Below are 12779 nucleotides of genomic sequence, written 5' to 3'. Positions count from 1 at the left end.
CTCATTTATTATAACATTTATTCGACGATGCTCCAAAGAATTTAAAGGTTAATATTAGCACAAATAAAACAAAAGACATAGACCCGATCGTAGATCTGTTCATGACCCGATGCACACGAGTGACACGACACCGTTGCAATGTCACAGGTAAGTATGTAGATAATAAATATGTATGTTTCTAAGTACATAATTTCGTCATGGGCATATATTCCTATGTCCATGGTAATCGTGTAGTAGACACTGTTGCGATGTCATGTCATGTCGCAGTGATATCACAGCTATACCGCTGTGCGACTCGTCAGGCATCTGTTTTTACATGTTTCTAATCATACAATGTATACGATGAACATCATGATAACAATATTTAGCAAGGACACGTAACGTAAAAATAGAGCGTTAAAGTATATACATAGTAATAACTATCCTTAGTATGATGTCATTAGAGATATAAGAAATCAAATCTTAAGCACAATTTATGTTTGGGACATTTTTGACAGTTTATCATTCTTCATTACCTTACCAGAAATCAAATATTTTGGTCGGTTATTTTTTGAGGATCAAATTCTTTTGAGCTGCGAAACACAGTAGAAATTTCTTTTATCTATACAATTTTTAGAATAGTAGCTTAGTAATTTCCAATAATTATAAAGGGAAATATATGAAGAATACCACACGATGATGTGGATATTTCCTGGATAGTTTTACAATTTATTGTGAATGTATGAGTTAAAAAAACGAGAAGCGAATGTGTAAAATGAGATTTGGACAAGTGAGAATTTGAAGTAAAATATGAATATTAAAAATATAGTTTTATAAAGATTTAGCTCTTCAAAGAAAGATTCGGCCCTTCAACCTCAAGATTTAAAAGATTCACCTTAAAAGTGATATATCTTTTTATGCTTCCGTGAAGAAGGCATAATGTACCAAGATTTAAGACTAATTTAGCTAAAAACCAATATATTTATCATTTAGTTAATTAATAACTTGGTAAAGTTCAATGTTGTATGTGAAACATTGAGGAAGAATGGGTTAAATAAAGAAAGGCAGATAAAGCAATATTCCAGGATGAATGCGCTTATAAGTAGAATATAGTTATTTATTTATTTTTTTTTGTTATTTTTTTATGATTTAATTTAATTACAATAATGCGTTATTGTTCAATCAAAAGCACCACGGGTTTGAAAAATACTTACGACGCCAAATGATATAACTTTTTGATTTAAAAATGCACACGTAGGTACATATAATTGAATATTGATATGAAGTTTTACGATATAATATGTATATAATATCTATTCTAAAGTAACATAGTTGACACACAGTTTCAGCAATCGGTGGCATATCGTTAACGTTGAAAAAATCTTACATAAAATTTCGCGACTGTTTCCGAAATACACGCTGCTACAATTTACTCGAACGTTATCATTATCATCTTTCTATAGATCACGATGTCCAATTTTATAATAAATTTGTTAGAAGCAAAAATATTTTTTATAATTTTTTGTTTTTTTAAACGTTAATATTATAGTTGAAGATGCTAGAATATATTTCTATAAGATTGACAACAAGAAGTTGAGTAGATCTCGACAATTTTCTTAATTTGCCATTAAAATATCGCTTCTTTATTTCTTCTTCTTATGCGTTAGATCTGAATATGCATTAAAAATAGTTTAAATACAAGAAAAATTTTAGGAATGATCATCATTTTGATACCGCACAGTAATAATTGAACAGGCTTTTTGGCCGATATTAAATCGTTTTATCTTTTTATTCCGTCGACTTTAAAAGCCACTTCAGGAATGGTTCCATGTTCAGTGTAATAATACTACCGATACTATTCTATCGTCGACGTTTAACAGTTCATTATTCTTATTGTAAAAAGATATGATGTCAGAAGATTAATTTGTAGTAAGAATATAGTATCATTACACGATTTGGTATAGGCATCCCAAAAATAAAACGAAATTTCCTTCTTTTTCTTTTTTCTTAATTTGTCAAGGTAGCAGTCACACTACAAAGTAAATAATTCTAATTTTATTTCCTCTTTTTTTTTATTACGAAAAATCTCGCGACTGCAATGTTTTACAGTTTAATAGAGTTTCGAGATAATAAATTTGTTTCAACAAGAGAAGAAAAGTTGTAGCTGTAAAATACCCACAGAATACAGTATATGGAGATAGTTTTCAAACAATTATCCGTTAAAATGTTAAAATTTCTCAAGTAAATACCTTGTTCGATTGCGAAACATTACGGCGTATCAATGAAACCCAAACCCAAACCCGATTGATTGACATTCTTTTTTATCATACACAGTATATAATCGATACTTTTCTATAACATTAATTACATGTTAATAAGTAGTAAATACTGAATTATTTCCTCTTGGTATTACTTAGTCTACGTAATTCTAATTACATGCTAAACGATCGTCAAAAATATATAGCACAAAAGATTTTCTTCGTGCCGATCGTCACGCGTCCAATTGATCGGTCAGTCATCCGCTGGATTTTCCTTTTTCCTACCGTTACAATATCATATGTTATATTATTATATACGCGGTTCAAGCATATACTGATCAAACAACAAGGAACGAAAAGGAAAAATTACTCAGTCTCCTCGGAACGTTTGCTCTATGGAAGGCCGTGTTTTGTTCGATCGACAAGAACATTAAATGTCACTCGGTGTAGTTTGTATAGATACATTTATATACTTTTTTCTTTCTCTTTTCTTTTTTTTTTTACCTTTCTGTATTTTTCTTTTTTTATTTTTTCTGACAATGGTAAGACGATGGATTATCGGTATAACGGTGCTTTACTGTTTACAGTCGCAGCAGAGGACGAGAATGAAAAATTTCACGTACTCGATAAATCTCATAATTTTATTTTCTTTTAATTTTTGTTGAATTTGCAAATACTTTCACGATAAGACATTGTTAACGTGATGCGACGTTATTAGTTGCTTTCTATTAATGCCAACTCGTAATAGAAATTATTAGTATCATTCAACAATAATGTTTATCAAACAACCGGAATAATGAATAATCATCGAGGATTACAATCGAGTTGTGAAATTTTTATTTTCGAAAGTTATCTAGTTAGCCATAAAAGTGAATATCATTGAAATATGCATTGACACTCATCGATACTTCATTGACGATAAATGTTGCGATTATGTATTTTGTACACGGTTAGAAAAATTAATTGACGATCATGTTTAAAGTAAGGGGGGCTTGAGAATTATCGGTCATGTCGGCACGTTGAATATAAGGTATGAATCCAGTAGAAGATATGTTGTTATAACTCTAAATACCGACAATTTCATTGGATTCAAATTGATATTTGCAGTACTCAATATACACCGTGCTTCGATATTTCATGTATTCGTGTACCTTTAACATTTATCCCTTGCCTTTTGCAAAGTAAATTAAGGGGTTGAAATATATAATAGTGGTATAAAGAAGCTTGATCGAACTTTTACTTTGTTCATTTTTTCTCAACATATTATAGGTATATGTATATATATTTATAACAAGATATACATATCCGTAGATGTGAAACGTAATGAGAAAGTTATAAAATATTTTCAGCATCATCTTTCGCTCTAAATTTTGCTAAGAAATCATCTATCTTTTTCTAGGTCACCGAATTAGAAGTATCGTTTCATCTTTTCATTTCACATTAATCATTTTCTCATACCTACTATGTTTATCTATCAGATCTTGTGCTACGCCTATCTTCGAGCTAATTCATGGAAAAAACTATTCGTCGTCTTTCTCTCGTTTTAATCAGTCAGAAAAGTTATGAACCAAGTTCGAGGGTAATTTGATTCGAGTAACTACGATTGTTTTTAACGATTTCAGTCATCGCGCGGGCTGTGCCTTTTTCTCGCGCCTTAAAGTTTCGTCGCTTTCTGCGGAAAAATACAAGAGTACACTGAAATCAAAGACGCTTCTATATCCATCGGTTTCTCTTAATACTTTTGAAGGATTTCGAAAGATGTTGAAAAAATATTACGCAAATTTTTCTTCGTTACTCGTTTCGATGATTGATGACCACACGATTAAGAAGTTAATCAAAAGAACTATTGTCTCTTCAGCAGACTCTTGTAAACTATGAATAGTCTTTCTGAGCACCGTGTATGTTAAAATAAGTGTAGTCTTTCTCAAGCACATACCGCTATGTTCATAACAAAGTCAGAATAGTCAAATGAAGAAGACGTCAGAGAGGGAACATTCGCCAAGAAAGTCCAAAATTTTTGTCTGGTTCCTCTTTGCGTATACATGAGTCCGAAAACATCAGTTCGTTACCCTCTTTCCGTGTTACATCGATAGGATCTTTCACTTTCTTCAAATACATTTTCGATAGTTTCGTGCTAATTTGGTTGCTGTTCGTCGAGTTGATATCGATTTAGTAGATGAGATGGTGTTGGTATGGATATCCCCGTGATTGGGGATTTATTTGAAACTGAGCCGCGCTGGAGTAAGGATCGTACGTCTGTAAAACGAATGAAATACGATGCTAATAGAAGAATTAGAATAATTAGAATAATTAGAAACTAAACTAATAGAAAAATTAGAATGAAAGAATAGAATAATTCTAAATAGAAGAATTTTAGAAATTTTATTACAAGTATAAATATACTTTACATTTCTCAGGATCATTTATTTGTAGATTAATGAATTGTTTCTAGAGTTCATCGGATGTATTACCTGCGAGCGTTTCCTGGAGACCATAAACCTTTTCTCGGGGGTATTATAGTAAGTCTGTTGAGGATAAACCAAACCAAACTGAGGATTGCTGTATTGAGAAGTCGCATCATATTGTTGCCCGTACTGATTCTCGTATTGATCGTAATAACTGGATGGATGAGTACGAACGATTCCAATATCTGCCGGTGATAAAGACTCTACGCTGTAATGTCGAGGGGGATACGCCGAAGAATCCATCCAAGGAATGACTTTGCAAAGTTATAATTTAGAATGTTAAACATATCAAAACAATATCAATACATTCAATTTTAAAATACTTTTGACTTACTGTTTCGAGGATCTTCTTCTTCAACAAGGTTGTCTTCATCGTCTACATTTTCATATTCATCGTTCATATATTTATGCCAGTTCCTATGAAGATATTTTAATTGAATTAAAACCCAGGATGCTTATATTGTTTACAGTTAGTGGCATATATATATTATTATTATTATTATTATTACCGCTTGTGGCGTTCATTTTCCCAGAGCGAGAGAAGTGTTAAAACATCTTGCGGGTCAATATCCAATTCTCTCTTAAATCGTGGTTCCTGATAAATCGGGACGCTGAAAATCCAACATTCGTGTTTGAAACATATTTAAATAAAAAAAATTAATCTCATAAAAAATGTAAAATCATATATATATTCGGATAGAGTTCTCATTGATATCGGATAATCTGGCAGTCATTCCAGGTTCGTATTTCTGAACAATATCGATTTTCTATCGAGGTTGAGTTTAAAGCGCATTTATTGCATGTAATGCAATCATGCGTGCACGGTATCATTGAGCATCAGTACGCGAGGTACGTTGAATGGAAAAAGCTGGCAAACAAAAGGACGATACTGAGCCGCCAATACGACGCGACGAGGAGATTGCACCGCACGCGTTTGCGCTGATAGGATTTGTCCTAGGTCAGGTCCGCCGAGCATGCTTGGTACATCCTCTGTTGTGGATGATCGATATGACGAAACCGGCTAATATCATCAGCTGATTGGTTGGCCAAATGCCAAAACGATTTGAATCGTCAGGTGGTTTCATTCAGCTTTTCCACTAACTTCTTTGGTATTATACATTCATGTAAGATAAACGAAGAACAGGGAAACTGTTTGAAATATATCGTGAATACCTTTTTAACATGGCGGGAAATTGAACAGAAAAAGATACAGATCAAACAAACCATAAGGTTAAAAATAATCGATTTCGACTGATTAATTCGAAATTTTAATTGGAAAATTCTATGGAAAAGGACGAAAGAAATAAAATGATTCGTGGACATCCGGTCGAAAGTTAATGATTCCAAGTTCCATATTTTGCATATCCAAAACCTGAACTTCTATTTTTCGACTTTCCGATAACAATAGTATCTATTGTTAAGTTGAATCTAGTTTGAATTCAGTTGGTTGAATATAAGTTCCGGACAAACTCCGTGAATTACTGCACCTCATAGAGTCAGCGCTAACTAGGAGCCTATTCTCGTCAGCTGATTGGCTAGCGATATGTCAAGTAATAGTCAAGTCTGACCTAGTTTTACTGGCTGGTTCCATTCAACTTTTCGTGGACCCAACCCTTGGAAAGCTACCCTATTGCGTCACAAGTATCGAACGTCTCGATGACTGCGCCAAACTGTGCATATAATACGTGTTCGTACATCGCTGTGAGAGAATTCGCACGTTCTCGTGAACGTGAGCAGTTTATTGGAAAATTTTTCAGCTGACGCGATCACTTTGTGGGACATGTAAAACATTTTTCGAAGATAACTTTTTTTTTGTACTACATGTACATACTACGTTATTAGTTCTTGCAACCATTAAGTTCGTTACTTCGAGTATCGATTGCAAATTTTAATTAATTCAATTATATCATAGAGATATATAAAATTCGCTAACGATATAATCTTTATACTTTACAAATTTTTTCCCTTATTAATGTGAGTATAAATTAATTAATATTTAATATCGAATTTTTGTATCTTTTTCTGTTGCTGAAATGTAACTCAAGTACTATATTTAAAATGTGCTATATCCAATAGAGTGAAAATTGCTGCGTTCTGTCACATTGATTTCGCAATATTTTTTTTTTTTTTTAATTTTATTTTGGTTATTTTACAATTTGTCCTTATGGACATTTGGTAAAGTGTTATATCTTATTAGTGAAGAAAAAAAAAATAAAATAAAAATAAATATAGCATGTGGGTGGCTGCCCCCAGCGGGGTGCCAGCTTCGTTTTTTCTAAGTTATATCTTTTATGTATTTCGCAATATTTGCAAATTATTCCTCCTTTTTCCTTTGATGTCCTGACAACCGAGGAAATTGATATAGAATTACTAAGCCCGATAACAAGATCTTATTACCAAAAGCCAATTGGTCGTAAAAGCCATCTTTTATACTAAAAAGTAGAAAAACAACTTATGATCAAATATTAGAATTACGCTCAATCCACAGAATTGCCTACTTTTAAATCATTTTTTCTATGTAATGGAAATTAGCTCGTCCATAAATGTATTAGCGTACATGTGCACAAAGTGACCTGTGACATTTATTTACAGGTCAGGCGATTCACACTTGTAACTACGTTTGAGAGTAAAAATAAAAGTTTGACGTAAGGAACTTCAAAGTAATTGATCATTCTATGACGTATCGTACAGCGTCGTCGTCTACGTCACTTACTTAACGATGACGATTCTATGTAAACGCTATAAATACCATCGATAGCCTTCGTTACGAAACTATCGACTTCTGATTTGAATCGGAACATCTAGAGGTTCCTTATACTATCGAATGTATATATATACACATATATATACAATATATATAATAATATATACAATATATATATATATATAGTCTGTTGTTAAAGAGAAGAAAAGTACAAAATAGAAATGAAAATATCGTGTTTATATTTTACAATTATTCTATATTATTTTACGTGTATATATAGTTTTTCGTTATAACCTAAAAATTATTGTAAATCAAGGCAGGAGAAAACCAATCCCATATGCTGTGCAGATCAACTTCGATAACGACAGCTTCTCGAAGTCGTATTGAACCGGCTTGGTCGTCAAGTCCACCGCCGTTTCTGCCGAGGGCAACGCCCTCGCCAGCCCTCTCATCCCCATTCAGAAGAAACGTCGAAGAAAAAGAGGGATGTTCCGAGCAAGAGGTCGGGAAGGGTGAGTTCTCACAGGGGTGGGAATTACAGACTTGTTACCGAGTCGATTTACTCTGCCCAAGGCAGCTTGTTCTACAGGTGAATTCGCCCTAACACATCCTAATCTCATCTGCGTGGAACGCAATCGTCAGACAATAGAAACAATATGGTATAAATGTCTCGTGAAACGATATTCACAACTTGACGAAATTCTAAGCTGACTGAAGGAAGCAGATAGTATGACAATTGATCGAACAATTGATGAATCAGATTTAAATTGTTTAGTAAATTCCTTTTATAATTTTCTGCTTTTTCCTTTATTTTCTTTTTCTTTTCGTTTAATAACAATAGTCAAAAAATTAATACGATTGACTCACCTTCTCTTTACTTGCACCTGCATAGATTGTTGAGTAGATGCTGGAGACTGGAAGGAGGTGGTCGTGGACGGTTTCATGGTGGTAGATCCGGTGACCGTTGATTTCTCGGATCTCTTCCGACGATCGTCGTTCAAGTAGTAACGAGAGTACGACGGAACATCCCATTGAGGCATGTCATATCCAAATTCGTTCATCAGGATTTTTCCATATCCGCTGAAACAGAAACAAAAACAAGTTATACATTAGTTAATACTCACCTTGATGTGAAATTTAAAAAATGAACTATTTTAATTTATTGAGAATACGTACTCGTAGTTTCTATCAAATGGAGAAAAGGAATCACGGTCGTAGAGAGCGTTGTTAGGTGCATTAGAATGAGATGGTTTTTCTTTCTCAGTAAGGGCTGCCTTCAATCCACCTAATCCTGATGCAGCTAGAGTTCCTTAGATTAAAAGATTAATTATAAATTAAAATAGTTACAAGGTGTTAAAAATAATTGAAAATGGTCACTCGTTACTTATACTTACTCTTTTCCACGGCAGACGAATAAGACGAGCTTGGTTTATTCTCCGGCTGACGATTCTGTTGGTTGCCGTACATCAACATCTCCTGTGCCCGTTTAACTGAAACCAAAACGTTTTATTAGTGAACAAATCATTAATCGTGTTGTATATTACAGAAAACATAGTATGCTTTACGTTTTGGTCTCATCGTTTGTTCAGTTTTCTTTGGATCATCTGCCAGATTCGTTGGCAAAGCTTGTGCTACCACGAAGAGGGAATATAGAGTTAGTAACCACACCCAGTCACACATGATCTGAAAAAATTGATTGGTCCATTATTGACCTAAACTTTGGTTAACTAATTTGTGAGATTTATTAAAAAGATGAAAGTAAAGATTTCTTTATTGATTATGCGCAAAAGTTTATTCACCCTTTAATCAAATGTGAAATTGATTAAGGGTGCAGTTAGAAGAAGTATGGTTGCTATAAAGTGTTCTCTTCTTGTACAGATCGAAGTTTACACCCCTTATAAGCGAAGGTAAATGAAGATAGCAGGTCACTATGAAAGAAGCGTAAATGTCACATAATGCGAAATGTCAGGAATCTATTTCCATTGCATGTAAAAAATTAACGGACATACATGTCGGAAGTTCGATAGGAAATAGTAAATGTTTGTACGATTTCGTGAAGATTTAAATCCATAAAGATGATAAGTCTTTCTCTTGAATAATAGTCGATGATTCAATTTTTTCCGCTAAAGTAACAATTTAAATTACATTCTACTGCAAATAATAGTATCTAATTTTTCGCAATTTTGAGAAAATAATAAATTTCTTAATAGCGAAAAATAAATTAAATTTGACAGCAGTCTGAAGAACAAACATGAATCAGTTGCGTGAAGTAGAATTAATTGTAGTTTATCGTTTATTAGTATGTTTCATGGGAAGTGAACTGGAATCTCACTCTAAAACAGATTCTGGAATCTCTATAATCTTAACAAATAACACTGATAATTCAATTACATATGCTTTTCAACATACACGCAATCAGCTTACGTCGATACGCGAGAGTTTTCGCTAATTAGATATGCAATTAACTAAATCTCATCAAAGGCAGTGGTAGCTTCGAAGCTCGTAACCCATAATTAACTATTCGTTATAGACGTTCCATTAGTTTGAAATGTCAAAGTTCAGAAGAATGTTTTAATCATATATATATATATATATATATATATATACATAGGTAATGTAAATATTACACGAAAAATTCACTCGTTTGTATTATTTTTCCATTTCATCTTTGTTATCTTTATTTTAAAAAATATCATATATTCTATGATAATTATTCTCTAAGCTTAATAAATGCAAAAAAGAGTTTGTGATACGATGCTAGTGATAGCATTGAGCAATTAAATCTGGCCAGGAAATAAAGTTAAACCGGATATAGTAGACCCAGAAATCGCACACTTGTTGCGTCTAGAAATACTATAGTCATTTATCGCGTTTGTATACGCGTCTATGCAACTCGCAATTAAAAATACATTTCATTGACTGTGCTTTCATTGACAAATCCAGACGCATGTATGGTATTAATATTACTTGCCTCGATAAAATATGTTTTAACAATTTTCATGAATCTTTAACAAACGATCCAACACATTAAAAATTATAGACCCGTTTCAAGCATATTATAATTTAAAGATATCTTCAAATTAAAGCTATTAAATGTACGCGTGTATGAAACAAAATTGTAATGAAACTTTAAATCAGATTAATTTTCTATCTTTAGAACTAAAGTTTGAGGAAATATAGTTATATCGCTGATAAGAAATCGTCGTGATCGAACAATCTCTATTCTTACCCTCCTATTTATACCCGTACAATTTTAGCGAGTCTTTATCTTACGAAAGTTGGCCAATTAAATCGATCGAATGATCACTGTCGTAATTCGAATTTCAAGCAAAAATATTAGTATTCGAAAGGGCCAGATGAATTGAAATTGAAAGATAGGTTCCTTCACCTTACTTAACGTCGACTATTATCTTCGTTCTAGGTCTCTGGTCAGTCTTCTAAGATTTCTTCTTACGGGAGCGTTTCTCCAAAAGATGCAGAGAACTAGTGAGTTCGGCTGATCAACGTAGAATGAACGTCGAGGCTGAGCAGGACGACTAGAAAACTGGCAGAGGGTACGGTCGATCAACCACCCCCACCTTGGTGGGCGAGCACCCCTACCCTGAAAGCAACCCCTACCGCGTCTCCACGAAGTGATATGACGTGCACACGCGCACGGTTATATGGACATTCTACGCGGAACATGTACACACTCCCATTGTGCCACAAAATACGTCTGCCCACGCGATGACCCGACCAGATCCTCAGGCTATCCTTGAAATCGTCTCTTATGTCACATCTTGGCCGCGTATTATCTTCCGAATTAACCATTTAAAGAGGAGAAGTCTTCTAGTAATTTTTCGGTGACATTTTGTTTCGATTAAGCCTAATTCTACTTAATAAAACCGGCATCGTATAATGTCTTCTAGATTTTAAGGAAGTTTTATTTAGAGAACTTTTATGATTGGAAGATTTAGTAGAATTTTTTACATTGTTTACAGCAGTACATAAACAGGTGAAGATAGTTTTACACAGGGATATTTAACTTTCATTGAGGAAAACAGGACGAGGGATAATCCTTCTTAATTAGAACATGTTCTCTCAAAGTTAATGTTGCGACCGAAATTCATTCGATCTTCAAAGGAAGAATATTTTCCGAGCAATATCGTGGGTCGTTTTTTCTTGGTCCTCGTCGCAAATCCGTACTTTCTTTTGTCTCTCGAACGCAAGCGGTGGAGTGGTGGGCTGTACAGGAGGAATTGTAGCACCGTTTTCCGTATTCAGTCCCCGGCCACTTTTCTTCAGCCCCCGCAACAGGCCAAACGCCTACGCCATCGTATAACGCCCACGAGCGCCCAACGCCCACACATATTTTCCATGGCGTATGAGCAAAAGAGGGAAGGTTGGGAAGGAGAAGAGAGATCAACCGAAGTGCGAAATTTTCTTTTCTTCTCCTCAGCGTCATGCTGACGTTCGCATGTTCTTGCGACGAAGTATTTATCATCGATGAAGATTTTAGAAATATTTACCATGTCATATCCTTGATCAAGGCGCTCTTGAATTCTGTCATGTTTTCTTCATCTTGTCAAGATATAATTCTCTCATGAATAATCAAGAATTTGACGTGTTCGACGAGGAGAAAGAAATTATTCTTTACTCTAGAAGAAAATGGAAATCCATTCAAGTTGGGTGCATAACATTTTAATCTGTTCTCTTTTAATTTGTTTGTTGCCATCGTTTCAGAAAACAGATAGCAACAACAAGTGGAGAAAGAAGAGAGCAGCAGCACGGAATTATGTACTTAGCTGTAACTCTCCAAAAAGAGTCGGCAAATTCTCGGAAACAACCGCTTTAGCAAAGTATTTAACTTGAAATACGACGCATCCTAGCGCACTATGTACCCCAGTAATTGACCTATTTCCAAAGAATCGACTGCACGCTTGCGCGAATTAAAGTAGTTGCACAAAAACAAGTATAACTCACCTGGTCGGATTTCTGGCCAACTAACAACGTTTGCGGTGATACAATTACGGGGGTGTGTATGACAGATGTTCGAAGACAGCCATCTCTAATAGATATCAATAGATTTATTACTTAACGAAAAAGGAGATAACTTTAATCTCAATATTTTTCCTTTTTTATTCAGAAGGATGTTAATCGTATTGTTCAGTCAATATTCAAAAAGTAGTATAAAATATTCTTTTATTGTATTTCATTATAAAGGGACACAAAATACGAAAGGTCAGGAAGAATAGAAGCACGCGACCGTCGTTAATTTTTGCCGAAGTATCGAGAAAAATTAATGCCACACCCCCAACTATTGCCGAGGGAGATATTTTTTCTTTGAATTTCAGAACGAATTTGTGGGACGCAATTTATGCATTTGGCAGTCGA

At 34.1% G+C, this 12779-nt stretch overlaps 1 protein-coding gene across 1 annotated transcript; it reads right to left on the bottom strand.

The window, feature by feature from the left end:
- Window positions 1-1075: 1075 nt before the first annotated feature.
- LOC132906829 (prohormone-2-like) lies at window positions 1076-10954 on the bottom strand. The gene is made up of 9 exons (XM_060959385.1): window positions 10795-10954; window positions 8972-9089; window positions 8801-8896; window positions 8583-8715; window positions 8274-8486; window positions 5212-5313; window positions 5037-5119; window positions 4709-4956; window positions 1076-4493 (listed from the first exon to the last, which is right to left on the bottom strand). The coding sequence occupies exons 2-9, from the start codon at window positions 9084-9086 to the stop codon at window positions 4407-4409; spliced, it is 1077 nt and encodes a 358-aa protein (XP_060815368.1). The 5' UTR covers window positions 9087-9089; window positions 10795-10954; the 3' UTR covers window positions 1076-4406.
- Between the last annotated feature and the right edge of the window lie 1825 nt (window positions 10955-12779).

This window comes from Bombus pascuorum, chromosome 5, assembly GCF_905332965.1.
Source record: "Bombus pascuorum chromosome 5, iyBomPasc1.1, whole genome shotgun sequence".
In the NCBI taxonomy this organism is placed as follows: domain Eukaryota; kingdom Metazoa; phylum Arthropoda; class Insecta; order Hymenoptera; family Apidae; genus Bombus; species Bombus pascuorum.
Note: the sequence above shows the minus strand (reverse complement) of the source record. Positions and strands in the feature narration are given on the sequence as shown.

Coding starts and splice junctions, on each gene's coding strand:
- LOC132906829 (XM_060959385.1), bottom strand. CDS start 9,086: ATGTGTGACTGGGTGTGGTTACTAACTCTATATTCCCTCTTCGTGGTA. Junction 8,897..8,971: donor ACAAACGATGAGACCAAAAC/GTAAAGCATACT, acceptor TTTTGGTTTCAG/TTAAACGGGCACAGGAGATG. Junction 8,487..8,582: donor CCATTTGATAGAAACTACGA/GTACGTATTCTC, acceptor TTTCTGTTTCAG/CGGATATGGAAAAATCCTGA.